The sequence below is a fragment of the Dipteris shenzhenensis genome, chromosome 6 (assembly GCF_047967505.1).
Source record: "Dipteris shenzhenensis isolate YYH24624 ecotype China chromosome 6, Dip_SZ_1.0, whole genome shotgun sequence".
NCBI lineage: Eukaryota > Viridiplantae > Streptophyta > Polypodiopsida > Gleicheniales > Dipteridaceae > Dipteris > Dipteris shenzhenensis.
Genome location: NC_141601.1, coordinates 2,772,562 through 2,788,232, shown reverse-complemented (window position 1 = coordinate 2,788,232; position 15,671 = coordinate 2,772,562). Strand labels below are relative to the sequence as shown.

The window sequence follows — 15,671 nt, the reverse complement described above, 5'->3', positions numbered from 1 at the left end:
GACTGAGCTAGAGTGGCTGCTGACCTAGGCTGGCTTCCGGACAGCAAGGTGGAAGGGATCTAGACAAAGAGTCTACATATGCTCGAGGTGGAGCACGCGGGCTCAAAGATCTAGAAGTGCCAGGCTTGTAGTTGAAGAACCTTTTGGTATTGTATCATGTCCTAGGTTTTGAACGGACAGAAATATAAAGTGTTGCTTCTATATTTGTCTTTGAGCATTGTCTATTTACTGGCTTGCACATCTATGCACATAAGTTAAGAAGTTTGTGATTACACACCCCACACGCACACTGTGTGAGCTCCTAGGCATTACTATCAGTCTTCCATTGTGCGTACCCTCTGTTGGGTCATTTCTAACATGGCATTAGAGCCTAAGTGGGAGGCTCACAGGTGTGGGAGCCTGAAGGCAAGGACCTTGCTGAAGGACGACCTTGATTCAGACACTCTTGGGAATCGACTTCCACGGCTGGAGGATTGTGCCCTTGCGAGAAGGAGGGTGACTCGGGTTCAATCAGGTGCGTTCAGAATTCTGGTCTACTAAAAAAATTTGAGTTTGGTTGACTTTGCTGTGTGATATAACAGTAGAGATGTCGACCTCTACAGCCTCTTCAGCCCCTGCTCTCCCTTCCTCCTCCCCCAGTTTTCTCTCATTCACTATCCCTAACTTTGGAGAGTCTGGGAAACTAGACGGGACCAACTACCCAATCTGGAAAGTGAAGATTTGGAGTCATTTAGTGGCTCGGAAGCTATGGAAGCTGACAACGACAGTGGAGGCGAAGCTGGAGGACACGGTGGACAGGCAAGGGAAGATAGTCATGGTAGTAGACAGAGAGGAGCTTGAAGTTTGGGAAGACAGAGATGCCCATGCCTTGGCATTAATCATAGGGACTACGGCGGACTCTGTTCTTCCACATATCCAGATGGCCGAGACATCAGTAGAGGCGTGGGTCACTCTAAAGGATCTATACGAGAAGGACAACACCTCCCAGATTTTGCTTCTTCAGCATCAACTCTACAATCTTGATATGGAAGAAGGAGATACAGTACATAGCCATTTGACGAAGGTCAAGGTGGTGAGGGATCAGCTGGCAGCAGTTGGTCAGAAGACAGACTCATGCCATTTGGCCTTGATGGTACCGAGGAGACTACCTCGGAGTTTCAAGAGATTTATTACGATCGTGATAGCAGGATAGAGGACCAAACCTCTAACGTTTGAGGAGTGGGGTCCATTATTGCTACAGGAGGAAGCTCGAGAGAAGCTCTACAACGATGACAAAGACTACAAGGCGATGCTGGCGAAGGATTACGCTGGCAAAGGAAAGGGCAAGCCTAACAGTGGCAAGTCCAAGAAAGATGACTCTGATGATGATGAGACTTCGAAGAGGAAGTAGAAGGAGAAGTGCTTCTACTGTGATACGCCATGACATTTTGCAAAGGACTGCAGAAAGAAAAAGGCCGATCGAAAAAACAAAAAGGAGTCCGACTTAGATTTAGAGGGAGAGGCCAAAGCAAATGTGGTAATCAAAGAGTTGTTCTTGATGACGTCACCGAGTGTTACCGAGGTTAGATATGTTGATCAAGAAATCATAGTGAGGATGTCTGACATAGAGATGTGGGTCGACGAGGAGTCAGATGCTTTTGTGAAGGTGAAGGGCAGCATGGAGCACTTGGTACCTTCTAGGTGCGTGGCTGTTGACAGTGCAACTTACACTCATTAGCACCACCAGGATCAAAAGGAAACTCATCACCCTTCGTGGCTCCAGCGTTTGGAGCTTCTTCTGCCTCCATCTCATCATGATAAGGCATCTAGGTCATCTGTAGCATCTACCAATTCCTCATTGTCAGATAGCTCGATGATTTTGCTGAGTTTGGCTACACCAAAGTTGCACATCTTGCAAACATCTCGATGCTCAGAGTCCACTTCTCACCATACTTAAAGCATAAATTTGCCCTTGTATGCTGTTTGATCTCTGATTTCTCATTGCCAACATTTGTCTTGCGCCCTAGCTTGGCATAGGATATCTGTAGGGCTTGGCATACGGCACCTTGCTGCCCGATACAGTAGGAAATGTAGGGAATGGTGCGGCTGCAGATTTCTTATCATGCCAATGAGCCCATTTAGGCTTCTTTCCAGAATCATACGCATTCCCATGAGTGCTGCCCATTGCATCCTTATATCTGCTGGCATACTTAGGCTCAAAGACCTTTGCAAGTTGGGTAGATCGCTCAATGATCTGAGGGTTATGTGCCCTCACATCTGCAGCCAAAGGATGGTGAAGTCCTTGTATAAAACGCAGCAATTTTCCCTTTTCCCGATATGTCCTACACACAAAAAGCGAGCCTCCAAAAATGCTGCAGATACCCCTGGACCATTCCGGTATGTGATAATGCATAGAACTCAGCCAATTACTGCTCTAATATGAGCAAGGATATGAATCCCTTCCATGTGGGGTTTGCTGTGGCATTGCCATGGTATTTTGTCTCTGTAGATGTTTTTCAAGGAGACCTCATTGTACAATTTCCTGCTATTGATAGGGGAGTGTACTGTAAAGAAGTTGTGCAACTGCATAATTTTTAATCAGGAAATTTAAGACAAGTGACAATATATCATGGCAATTTCCTGCTATCAAAACAGGAGTCTTTTTTAAAGAATGTTGCACTGCATAGTCTTTTATCAGGGATCAGGCAAGTGGCAAATGTCACTCTTTTTTGTGACATCTGAACAGTTTTCGAAAAGTCTGTATTTGATGATTGAATTTCCCTCAATGATTTCGGGTTTGGTTCTGCAGCAGCCTATCTTTTAGTGAATGTTTGTCTGACTTTGAGTATCAGATCAGAATATTTGTAAAGGTCATATGTCCTTGTTTACAATGGCTTTTTAACATCTTTTATTAAAGAATTATCAATATGCATATAGTCTTGTTAGGTTATTCTAGTGCTTTTTTGTGAGTTGTGAATGATTTGTGAAGGAGGAGTTTCCACAGTCTTGATGTTAGTCAGTGAACGATTCCCTGTTATATAAGATCTTTTTTTGTGAACTTGTCACTCCTTTTGTTAGGGATGAAGGGCTTGTTTAAGTGTAAGCAAGTGAAAAAAATTCAAGCCTGTCATGTAATATGTCAATGTTTCCATCAAAGATGTGTGTGCTGGATTCCGATGCATGAGGGCACAACTCCCTGCTAAAGAAAATTACTTTTAACTGCCCCTGGTGAATTTTGCAAGTGCAAACAGAAATTATTTAATGATCTACTGTTCATGTGAATGGAATCTTCAAATTCTCTTCTCACAGAAATGTCAGGGTGAGCTCATTGAGAGCTTTTCTTCTCTGTACCATCAAAATTTGGATGTTCTTACTGTCCACAAGTTTCCAGCTTCCCCTGAAACTTTCCCCCAGAACATATTGCTAGGCACAAGTTCTGCAACATATTCTATGTACAATTCCTGGAACATATGACCAGGTGGAAATTGAGAGTCTGTAATCAAACTTTAAAAAATGCACATTGTTGTTTTGTGCAGTCCTTACTGGTTAATTCAGAGAAAAAGGTTACAGAAATGCGCCAGTCTGTGAATCTTCTAAAAAATGAAAGGAAGAAGCTTGAGGTTTGACTCTCCTACCCCCCATGCTTAATCATTAGGTTGAGTCTTCAGTCCAGCCCTAGTCAGCTTTGTTAGGCTTTCGCATGTGTTCATTTACGGATAACTGCACATCTTTTGATTTCCAGGAGCGAGCAAGACTTGCAGAAGATGAACTTCAAAGAGGGCGAGTAAAACTTAAGTATGCAATCTCTTCATATTGTAATTGTTCTTTATCAACAACTCTCTTAGATATCTTCTTTCCTACAGTAGTCTGGTGTTTTGTTTTGTTTGTATATGGCATCATTGCTGTGCTTTTATCCACATAAATCTAACGACTGTTTGTGGATAGACAATCGGGAAGCCAGCTTCAGAATCTTATAAACTCGATTGAGAAGACAGAAAATCAAGCGAGAGGTCGGGTGCAAAGGATTATGCCATCTTTAGGATTGCAAAATTTGTTTCCCTGTCATTTTTTGGCCAGCTTGTGTTTGTCCCAACTGTCTTCATAATCAAATGCATTTAAAACTCTATGATAGTTGAGTCGTTTTGTGTTTGTACTTACGATCTCAATGTACTGTTTTTCTGCAGGTCTTATGGATAGTCTCAGAGATTTGCCTGCAGGAGATGCCTTAAAATTTAGAGCTGAGGTGCATATTTTCTTTTGATTCTCACCATATTTAACTTTATCGTATGCCTTGCACTGTTTTTCCTTTTTTGGGCAAAAGAATTGTTTTGTTAATTTCTTGAAATAACCTATTTACAAGTGACATAACGTTTGAAAAGAATGTAATAACAAATGACACTTCAATCTTCACGAGCGCATGTCAGTTGCCAATGTGGAGTGATAAGCATGAGAGGTGTTACTTGCATGTTAGTTTTATGCGTTGGAGGTTTCTGAAGTACCGCTTTCATTGCAATGAAGGGCTACAGGATATGATCTGTGCAGGGGTTTATAGGTTTTTAGATGAATCCTATCTGCACTGAGAAGGGTGAACATCGTGGGGTCTGAGATATAGAATCTTGCCAAGATGTGATCTGTGCAAGGGTTTATAGGTTTTTAGATGAAAACCTTGGTGTTGATGAAGCTATGAGTGCTCCCGCTGTCCACAAGCATGTGAACAGTCCAGCCCTTGATCTCACCCTTTAATCTGATAGTCTCAGCACATCTGGCACCCATCAATGCATCAGGGGAGATAGCATATAGTGCTGGCTGAGCATCCCAATAAATCTCCTCCTCAGCCAGGAGCATTCCCATCCGCAACATCCGGTGCATGGAATGGCATGGCAACACCAAAAGAGGCTCTAGGCATACCCATGTTGTCTACCACAGGAGGGCTGAATGTCAAATGTGTCACTAGCATGCATGTTAGACTCAGTCGCACCTCCAGGATCAAAAGGAAACTCACCACCCTTGGTGGCTCTAGTGTTTAGAGCTTCTCTGGGCCTATGTGCTCCCTCCATCTCATCATGAGAGGCATCTAGGGAGTCTGTAGCATCTACCAATTCCTCATTGTCAGATAGCTCGATGATCATGCTGAGTTTGGCTGCACCAGTGTTGCGCATCTTGCAAACATCTCGATGCTCAGGGATCCACTTCTCAGCACACTTAAAGCATAAATTTGCCTTCGTCGTGCTGTCCATAATTGCCCTTGTATGCTGTTTGATCGCTGATTTTACATTCCCAGCATTTGTCTTGCATTAGTCTTGCATCCTGACTTGGCATCAGCATATCTGTAGGGCTTGGCATACGGCATCTTGCTGCCCGATACAAAAGGAAATCTGGGGAATGGTGCTGCTGCAGATTTTTTATCATGCCAATCAGCCCATTTAGGCTTCTTTCAGAATTATACGCAGTTCCATGAGTGCTGCCCACTGCATCCTTATACCTGCTGGCATACTTAGGCTTAAAGGCCTCTGCGAGTTGGGCAACTCGCTCAATGGTTTGAGGGTTATTGCCCTCACATCAGCGGCCGAAGGATGGTGAAGTCCGTGTATAAAACACAACAATTTGCCCTTTTTCGATATGTCCTGCACAAACAAAGATAGCCTTCTTCAAAAACGCTGCAGATACTCTTGGACCATTTCGGTCTGTGCTAAGGTGTAGAACTCAGCCAAGTACTACTCTAATATGCGTGAGGATACGCCGGTAGTGATCATGAGTTCTTTTTGAATCCCTTCCATGTAGTTGGCTTCAGAGGTGAATCCCTCATATACCGCCACCACATGTGAGCATAATCCTGCATATATATGCCAGCAAAAATGATGCGATCCTCATTAGAATTGGGGTAGAAGCGGAAGTAATCAGCTTCATGAGCCACTCTTCCAACTCATTTGGAGTGTGCATGTCACCCTTGACCTTGTGCATAGTGAGCTTATCCTTGACATCTTTTGCTACATAGTTTTTGCTCTAGCCACTCCCAAATGCACAGGCCTCATCATGCTTAAGGTTCACGTAATGATGAAATGGCATTTCCTTGTGGATGGACAGAGGTAAGGCGTGTTAAGAGCGCAATGCCTCGGAAAGCATATCATCAATCCCGAACTGCTGTCCATAATCAACACTCTGATGAGATGTAGAGCCAAACTCTGATGCATGGCCTGTGTATGGCTGTAAGTACTCATCGGTGGTGGAATGGGAGCATGAATCCCTGGCTGGACCTCTCTCTCACTCCTGTGGATTCCCAAGTGAACCCAGGCATGTTGGCTAGTGTGGTGAAAGGGCTAACTATGCTCGTAGGAGCACTCATCGAATGCACACTAGTAGGTCAGCCCAAAATAGATTGCTCCATTTTTAGAGGTGCATAGAGATGTAAATTGTAGGATGGCCTTAACTCTGATAATAGGGTCGATACTGCAGAGAATGCGTCCGCAACGCCTCGATAATCCCCATACTGGGGAGCAAGCTGCTCAAAATGAGGCTGACTAAAGGGATGAAATCCCACCGAGTGTTGGGCACATGCTTATGGTGAGCAGCCTCATCGCTATCATGTAGTGATCCCTCAACACGAGTGGCACGCTTGGGAGCCATGGTGACTATCACGGGAGAAAAGAGCTCGAATGTAGCTAGCTTCCTGCAAGGAAATCCCAATTTGACAGACATGGCTGCCACAAAATGCGAGTACGAATGTAGGGCAAAGAAAGGAAGTCAGCTATGAGAGAGAGGCAGAAAAAACATGAGCACTTGATACAGTGTGTTGAAATATTGTACATGTCGAGGGAGAAGCTTGAGAGAAGGGTCGATGAAGAGGCTTCAAATGGAGCCCAAATGAGTCCAATTTGAGTTGTGAAAGGGCCTCAAAAGAGACTGAAGAGTTGCCTTTCTTGCCCCTTTTTTTTTTTTGGGGGGGGGGGGGGGGGGGAGGGGGGGTCCCAAGTCACCTAAGACACGTAGGACTCCTAACCTAGGACAGTTAAGACTATAAAGTCACCTCTGGTTAGTGTAACTCAACCCAACCTACAACTTAGCCTAACCCTGGTTAAGTCAACTGATCCAACCTACTAACTAACCCTCTGAAACTAACCTGACTCAACCTAACTTGGAAATTAATTGAAGATTAATCTAAGGCTTGGAAACTCGTGGAGCAAAGGGGGCGACGGCGGGAGAAAATCGCGACGGCGCAGCGTGGATAGGTGATGGCGTGTGGGGCTGTTCTCGATAACCGTACGCCGTGCACCAGGCGCCTCTACTATGGTGGGCTGGAAGGAAGGCTGATTGTAGCCGCTTTTGTTCATCAGGTCAGTGCTACGAGGCAGCTAGTACAGCATCGTAAGAGGCATCATTTAATCGTCAGTCCATCTGGTCTTTGCAATTTGAAGAACCACATGAAAGTTTGGTTCGTGGAGCTGGTTGTCTGGTGCTGGTCAGTAGACACGCCTAGTGCAGCAGCCACAAGAGCATTGTACTCAATTGCAGCAGCCTCTGGGGTTGACGTTAATTCAAGCATCACACAGCTCAGTGCTAGTATCCCATGGACTTACTCACGTGCACAGTCACAGTCAGGCCAATGATCCTCATGTTGCAGGTTAGTGAGAGCAAAGGAATTGTGAAGACAAGGGTGCCAGGGTCGAAGCTCTGATACCAATGTAGAAAAGGGGTAGGGGGCAGATTGGAGAAAGGGGGATTGAGGAGAGGAAGGGGGAGAGAGGGAGGGAGAGAAGGAAGGATAAGGGGTAGGAGAGAGAGAGGGAAAGAGGTGTCGGTGTGTGTGTGTGTGTGTGTGTGTGTGTGTGATGTGTGTGTGTGTTTGTGTGTGTGTGTGGGGTGTGTGTGTGTGTGTGTGTGTGTGTGTGTGTGTGTGTGTGTAATGGTGTGTGTGTGTGTGTTGGGGTGTGTGTGTGTGTGTGTGAGAGAGAGAGAGAGAGAGAGGGTCGATCGTGAGGGTCTGAGTGCTCGCTGATCAGCGTCGTCCGTCATCGTTTGGCGCCCGCCTTTTTGTCCGTACCACCGTACGGCCGTCGTACGGCTTTTGCGTCAGGTTACCTTACCATCGCGGCTCCGTTCAACCCTGCACGACAGTTCTTACATGCAGTCTTCCTTCCCAAAGTCCATACAGTCTGTCCGTACTTCTCCCGTTTAATCATTTCGTACAGTCGTTAACTCTTTCGTACAGACTGTCTGTTGTCCCGTACAGCCTGTCAGGGATCATGTACAGCTTGTCAGTCCTTTCCTGCAATCTCTCAATCTGTCCGTACAGTTTCTGTCAGTTTCTTCGTTGCGTCCGTACAGTGCTTCATCCCAGTGTCGGTACAACCTGCCAGCCTTTCTTTGTGCCCTGTCCGATTCTCCCTGTTTGATATCTATTCAATCCCTTAGCCTCCATGGCAGAAGCAAACAAGTACTATGTCAAGAGAGCCCTCTCTCCTAAACCCAAAAGACAATCAAGGGAAACCTCTTCCCCCATAGCTCCTTCTTCTGAAGATGCTTCCTATGTGTTTGATATGCTAAATGATGATTTTCAACAAAGTCGAAGGGAATGGATTCAACTTGCTCCAGAACTCACTTACAAAATGAAGTTGCCATCTCTTGTGCATCCTTTGAAGAAGCTCTCTCAAACTGCAACTATCATCTTTTTCCCAGGCAAAATTCCCTCTGCTAATGATGTGGGACAATGGGTGAATTCTCTCCTAGGTGGATGCTATGTAGAAGGAGTCTATTTTGCCTCCCGAGGATTTTATGAAGTTCATCTTTTGGATGCTTTGACAAAACAAAAAGATGCTGGAAATGTCTCCTTTATTTTTTGGTCGCCAAATGGTGCATATCATGCCCTGGTCCCCTAATAAGGACTATCAGAACCTCATCAAGCATCATTGCCCTGTATGGGTTGAAGTGGTTGATTTTTCAGATTACATGAGAACAGAGCTTCCAGGTTTAGCTATGACATTGGGACAGGTGATCTGTCCCCCTCGTCCCACAGGTAATAAAAATCGTTTTTGCATCTTATGGGATACTGATAGACCGACCCCCTCCTCTATTGCAGTTGAGATTGAGGGTGTTAATTTGGGAAAGAAATATTTCACTTTAAAATGGGGCATTTTTGTTGGAGCTTGTTTTTCTTGTCACAAGTTTGGGCATCTTGCTTCGGAGTGTCCCTCTATCCTTCATCCACCTCCTCCAGCAGCTATTCCTCTGCCATCTAATAAAGGAGGTCAGAAGACATATGTGGAAAAGATTGAAGCTAAAGGAGCAAAGCCTTCAGTTCATACAGGGAGCCAGGCCAATTCAGCTCAAAATAAGGATAAAGGAAAAAGCAAGTTAGGGGAAAATAACTCATCTTCTCATGAGGGATGGCAGACTGCAAATAAGACGGTGCCTCTCAAACAAAGACCTCTCCAATCTCGTAATTGGGACGCCTCTGCTCCTTCTCGTAATTAGGACGCCTCTGCTCCTTCTCCAGGACAATCTTCTACCTCTTCAAGCAACCCCATCTCAAAGGCATGGGTTAATGCAGTCAAGAAGGGTCTTCCCCTTTGTGAAGAAGATGATATTATCAGGGAATTGGATTCTGAGGGTCAGCAAGACCCTGTGGCAATGGCAGAGGCTTGAGGCCTCCTGTTCTTTTGGAGGACCAATCATCTCTTGTATATATTTTCATGCGTGCTTCTCTTAAATGTTTTTCCTATAATATACAGGGACTCTGCAACCAGAATAAATGGAGGCTTCTTTGGCATTATATAAATACAACTCATCCGGATGTTGTGTGTCTGCAAGAGCATAATCAGCATTTTTTTGCTGGCCAGCATGGGTTTTTTTCTGGATATGATATATTTTATTCAGGATCTGAACAATTCTCTGGGCTGTGCATTTTAGCCAGACATGGTTGCAGTGCATTTTAGCCAGACATGATCTGCAACCCTGGATAGCATATAATGATCTTGGTGGACGATGGATGATTAACCAATGTATGATCAATGGAGAAATTTTTGAAATAGGATCTTTGTATGCCTCTCGAAATTCAGCTTTCAGAGCTCAAATGTGGAACTCCATAAAGCAATATCCTTGGTCCTCTAATGCTCTACTTTGTGGTGATTTCAACAATTCTCCTCTCTGGAAGGACAATACCACACATAAATCCCATATGCTGCCCTCTGAAATCCAGCAATGGGAACATATGACATCATCTCTTCAATTTGCAGATTTATGGACAGCAACTCACCCTTCAATTATGGGATTTACATATCATCATAATGCTTTTACAGAATATTGGGCCAGGCTTGATAGATATTATCTCATTCATGCTCAGCAATATGATGAATATACATGTCAGATGTGGACTGATTATTCACAACAATTATCTGATCACACTCCACTTTGGCTCACCCTTTCTTTTGGTATGCCTCTGGATGACTTGCAGCTCTCTTCAGTCAGAAATTTACAGGTCAATCAATTATATCTTTCTCATGAAAAATTTCAGCATATGATCAGACTGGCTTGCCGGCCATTGCTATCCCATGCTCAGGAGGATCTGGACTTTGCTTGGACCTCTTTCATACATCGTATTCAAAATGTCATTAAGGAATATGGAAGATGGTACATGGCAGAAACCAGACAGCATATCTAGTGGGCAAAATCATACAAGCAGTATTTGGTACAGATTAGCCATCAAAGGTCTCTATCTGCTTCTGAGCAGCATTTATTGTCTTGTGCTTTCTCCATAATTGATGCCAATGATAAACGCAAGCTTTCCAAATGGTAGACCAGAGCTAGAGTTAAACCTATGCTAGATAAGGGTTGTTCCTCGAAATCTTTCTTTCGGAATTTACATGCACATAGACAAAGTCAATCTATCATGAGGCTCAGGAAACCTGACGGTCTTTGGACCCAAACTTTATCCAAACAATGTCTGGATCATTTTCAGCTTCTTTTTTCTCAGCCATCTTGTTCTACACCTCAGGTTGCATTGGCTCGGAACAGATTTATTGAGCTTGTTTCTCCTATTGTTTCTTTGCAAAAAGCTTCAATGCTGGAAATGTCTTTCTCAGATATTGAATTGGATGAAGCCCTCAAGCATTTGGGTAAACATAAATCCCCTAGCTGGGATGGTTTGACGGTTGAATTTTTTGCATCCTTCTGGGCTGAATTGAAGGGTCCAATTTTGAAGTTCATTAATGTAGCCTAGCAGCATCAACATCTTCCCTCAGCTTGGAAGCATGGTCTGGTTAAGCTTGTGCCCAAAAAACCTCTATGTGAGACAATGGATGACTGGAGGCCCATCACTTTGATGCCGGTTATATACAAACTTATTGCTAAAATGTTGGTACATCAAATAAAGGATATCCTTCATGATGGACTTCATCCCAGGCAATATGGTTTTGTTCCAAGACGGCATATACATGACAATATCTCTGATACTCTCATCGCCATGGAATATGCAAAATATTCAGCTCAAGATGTTTTGGTCATGCAAGTGGATGTGGCAAAGGCATTTGATACGGTACAGTGGGATTATGTCTCTCAAATCATGTTTAAACTTGGTTTTGGGCCAAAGCTAGTTAATGTCATATATTGGCTTTACTCAGATTCCACTGCACAATGCTTTATAGGGAATAATTTGTCTGAGTCTTGGACTCTGGAACGATCAGTTCGACAGGGATGCCCTCTCAGTGCTTTGCTCTATGCCATTGCTTCACATCCTTTGCTTCTTTATATGGATCATCTGGTTGATACTAGACAGTTAGTGGGGCTTCAGATTTCTGGTTCACGACCTTTCATTGCACAGGCTTATGCAGATGATTCATTCTTCATGCCAAAGAACAGTCCTTTGGAGCTTCGCCTATTGATGGATACCCTTTCAGATTTTGGGTTGGCAGCTGGTCTTAAAATTAATTTTCAGAAATCAAAACTCTTGCCTCTCAAGCATTGTGACTGGCATGCTATCCTGTGGCCCGGCCAGATTATTTATCCGGAAAACATAGTAAGACATTTGGGCTATCCCATTGGCTGGAAAATCAGAAATAAGCAACAAATATCATGGGTGTTAAACAAAATTCAGGACAAATTAGAATATTGGAAGATCTCCACTTGGCCCCTGCATGTACGGCTTCCAATTGTCCAGTCCATTGTTCTAGCTTATGTCCAGTTCTATCTTCCTCTATTAGATTGGTCATCTCGAGATCTCACTTATTTTATGTCTCAAGCGGAGATTTTTTGGAAGCTGTACAACAACCAATCAGAGCTTACAATCTTATGAAATTGGGCATCCGGTTCATTGATGACGTGGTAGATACGCAAGGACATATTCTCTCTTTTCCGGTAGCATGTCGACAATACAATCTTGGGATGCATCACAGACCTATTTGGAAAGCTATTGCTGATCTCTTACTCCCTTTGGTTCCGATTCCAACATTGAATGTAAGAGACAGGCTTCAAGATTGGCACCTTCAGTCTTCAAGTCCAAGAATATCCTCTTGGCCTTTGCATTTATTGACTTCTATACAGGCTTATTAATTGATATTACCTCCTCCTTGGATTGCTCATCATGCTAATTCTCTATGGCATCTGAATAAGTCATTAGCCTGGTGGAAAGGAAAATTGCAATTGATATGGAAGTTGAAAATGCCATTGAAGCAGAGACTCTTTTTATGGAGATGCATTGTTGGTATTCTTCCAGTGGGAGTGAAATTGGCTCAAAGAAGGATTGCCTCACCTCTTTGTCCAAGATGTCACCATACTCCTGAGAGAGTTCCGCATTTATTGTGGTTTTGTTCATATTCCAGAGATCTTCTAGACAAGATCTCCTATTTCTTATCTCTCAGATTTCCTGCACACAGGTTCTTCAGGTTTTTCTGGATGTATGGCAAACTATCAGCTTCTTTGTCACAGTATGCTCTTTTCTTCCAATGGATCAGATACTGGGCCTTATGGACCCTCTGGCTGCAGCGAAATCATGCATATCTGAATTCTCCCCTTCAGCACCCTTATGAGTTCTTCCGAGCCTCATTGCGGCAGTCTTTATATGATGCCTTACATGAGGAAGATTTGGATGTTTCTTGTATTTAGCTTTTCTTTTACTGCTTCTGATGGATAGGGCATTGGCTCTTTTCTCGAGCACTGCCCTGATGTAAATGAATGTTTCATAATGTATTTTTTTGTTTTCACAAAAAAAAAAGTGTGTGCGCGCGAACAGGGCTCCAGCCATGGCGACGATTCCAGCCCTCAGCCGGCCCTATTGGTGATCATGACCTGCCCCTACTGCTGCCTACGGTCCGTTCATCCTCCTGATCTTGCTCGTTGCTACCAGCCACCTTTCTAGAGGTCCATCTGGTCTCTTTTCCACTTCGTTTCAGCCTCCTCAGCTCCCCGTTTGTGTGTGTGTGTTTCCTGCAGCTCCCCGCTTCTGTGTGTGTGAGCGAGTCAGGTGGTGTGTGTGTGGATACATTCCCCGCCTTCATTTGCCTTCTGATCTTTTTCCCTCGCCGGCCTTTTTCCAGCCTGTCTACTGCGCTTACTGCCCCGCCTATTGCCTTCCTTTTTCCGCTGCCTTTGCCTATCTCATGGCTCTTCTACACTCTGGTACTGCTGCTCTTTTCTTCCTTCTTGTCTTGTCGTATTTCAATCATGGCTTCAGGTTTGGATGTTTGTACATATGCTCGAAAAGAAAGACCCGCAGATGCTAAGCGCCGCCTATCAGAGCCTGCATCACAAGATGATGAACTTACTATGGAAGCTCAGTACGTGTTTGGCACCCTTAAGGATGACTTTCAGCAGTCACGACAGGAATGGGGAAAACCGGTTCCAGAGGTCACGTACAAATTGAAATTGCCGTCCCTCGTGAATCCTCTTAGGAAGTTGTCTCAAACTGCGGTTATAATTTTCTTTCCAGGAAGAATCCCAGCGGCCAGTGATGTCGCGCAGTGGATTAAGTCCATCCTTGGAGAATGCTTTGTAGAGGGAGTGTATTTTGCTTCCAGAGGCTTTTATGAGGTGCATTTATCAGATGCTTCGTGCAAGCAGAGGCTTCTTGAGTTCTCTCCCCTGTTTTACGGGAAGCAGATGGTACATGCTATACCATGGTCCCCAAACAAGGATTATCAAAGTCTTATACGACACCATTGCCCTGTATGGGTTGAGGTTGTTAACTTCCCGAACTATATGCGTGAAGAGTTGCCTGGCCTGCTGACTGCTTCTTTGGGACAGGTCATTTGTCCTCCACGTCCCATGGGAAACCGTAACAGGTTCTGCATTCTCTGGGACATTGATACACCTACCCCTCCTTCTATTGCAGTGGAAGTTGAGGGAGTGCAATTGGGAAAAAAGTTTTTTGATTTGAAGTGGGGCGTGTTTGCAGGAGCATGTTTTGCCTGCCACAAGTTTGGGCATCTAGCCTCTGAATGCCCAATGGTTCTGCATCAGCCCCCTCCCAATGCCTTGCCGCCTCAGACACGGGAAAAGAATGAGAATTTGCAAGCTAAGACAGCAAATAGAAATGGAGCAAAGAATGACAAACCAATCAATCAGGTGCAGTCACTTGTTGGAAAAGGAAAAGATAAAGGAAAAGAGAAGATGAAGGAATCTGCGGGGATTGATCAGGATGATTTTCAACAACCTAAGAAGGTGGTTGTATTGAAGCAACACCCCCTTCAATCTCGTCAATGGGATGCTTCTTCTCCCTCACCAGGACAGGCTTCTACTTCAGCTCCTGTCCTTCAAAATTGGGTGGGGGTATTGAAGAAGGGCATCCCCATATGTGATTCAAAAGAAGGGGAGAATGCTATGTCTTTCATGGGTCATGAAGGAATCCAGCCCATGCAGGCAGAGGCTTTGCCTCTCTAATGTCTTGTTTTATTCTGATACTTTGTTGTATATACCTCTTTCATGCCTCAAACACTTAAGTGCTTTACATACAATGTATAGAGCCTCTGCAATGTCTCAAAGTGGAGGCTTTTATGGAATTATGTACATAAAAGGCTTTTATGAAATTATGTACATAAAATGCGGCCAGATATTGTTTGTTTGCAAGAGCATAATCAACACTCCATGGTTGGTCATCATGGTTATTTTGGCGGTTGTGATATATATTATGCTGGTACCACTACCTACTCAGGTGTATGCATACTGGTTAGACATGAGCTGGAGCCTCAGTTAGCCTTCAATGACAGCAGTGACAGATGGATGGTCATACAATGTAATGTCAATGGTGATATTCTTGAGTTTGCATCAGTCTATGCTTCCCAGACCTCTGCCATGAGGGCTTCATTGTGGGATTCTTTATGCAGATATCCATGGAGATCCAATGCATTCATCTGTGGAGATTTTAATAATTCCCCTTTGCCAAGAGATAACACCACTTCAAGATCTCATATGCTATCATTGGAAAGGCAGAAATGGGATAGCATGCTTCTTTCTGTGCTAGGCTGAAGATTTATGGCTGCTTCTCCAAGGGTCAGTGCCTGGATATACTTTTCATCATAATGCACTTACTACATACTGGGCAAGGCTTGACAGATGGTATTTGTTTTACCCACAACAATTTGCAGATTTTAGCCCTCATCTCCTTATAGATTCTCATTGGGCTTGTCAGATCATGCCCCGTTGTGGATGAATTTGCAGCTTGGCATGCCTCTGGATGATTTGCCACCCCTTTCCAGTAGATTATTGCA

The 15,671-nt window shown here is 44.1% G+C and overlaps 1 protein-coding gene across 1 annotated transcript in view; it reads left to right on the top strand.

Annotated features, from left to right (window-relative positions):
- The window catches only part of LOC147900639 (RGS1-HXK1-interacting protein 1-like), an 84,664-nt gene that overhangs the window by 40,095 nt on the left and 28,898 nt on the right, over positions 1-15,671 (top strand). The window contains exons 6-9 of the mRNA XM_087376060.1: positions 3,516-3,599; positions 3,722-3,774; positions 3,925-3,989; positions 4,164-4,222. Of these exons, the coding sequence (XP_087232186.1) occupies positions 3,516-3,599; positions 3,722-3,774; positions 3,925-3,989; positions 4,164-4,222 (261 nt within the window). The remainder of the gene's footprint in view (positions 1-3,515; positions 3,600-3,721; positions 3,775-3,924; positions 3,990-4,163; positions 4,223-15,671) is intronic.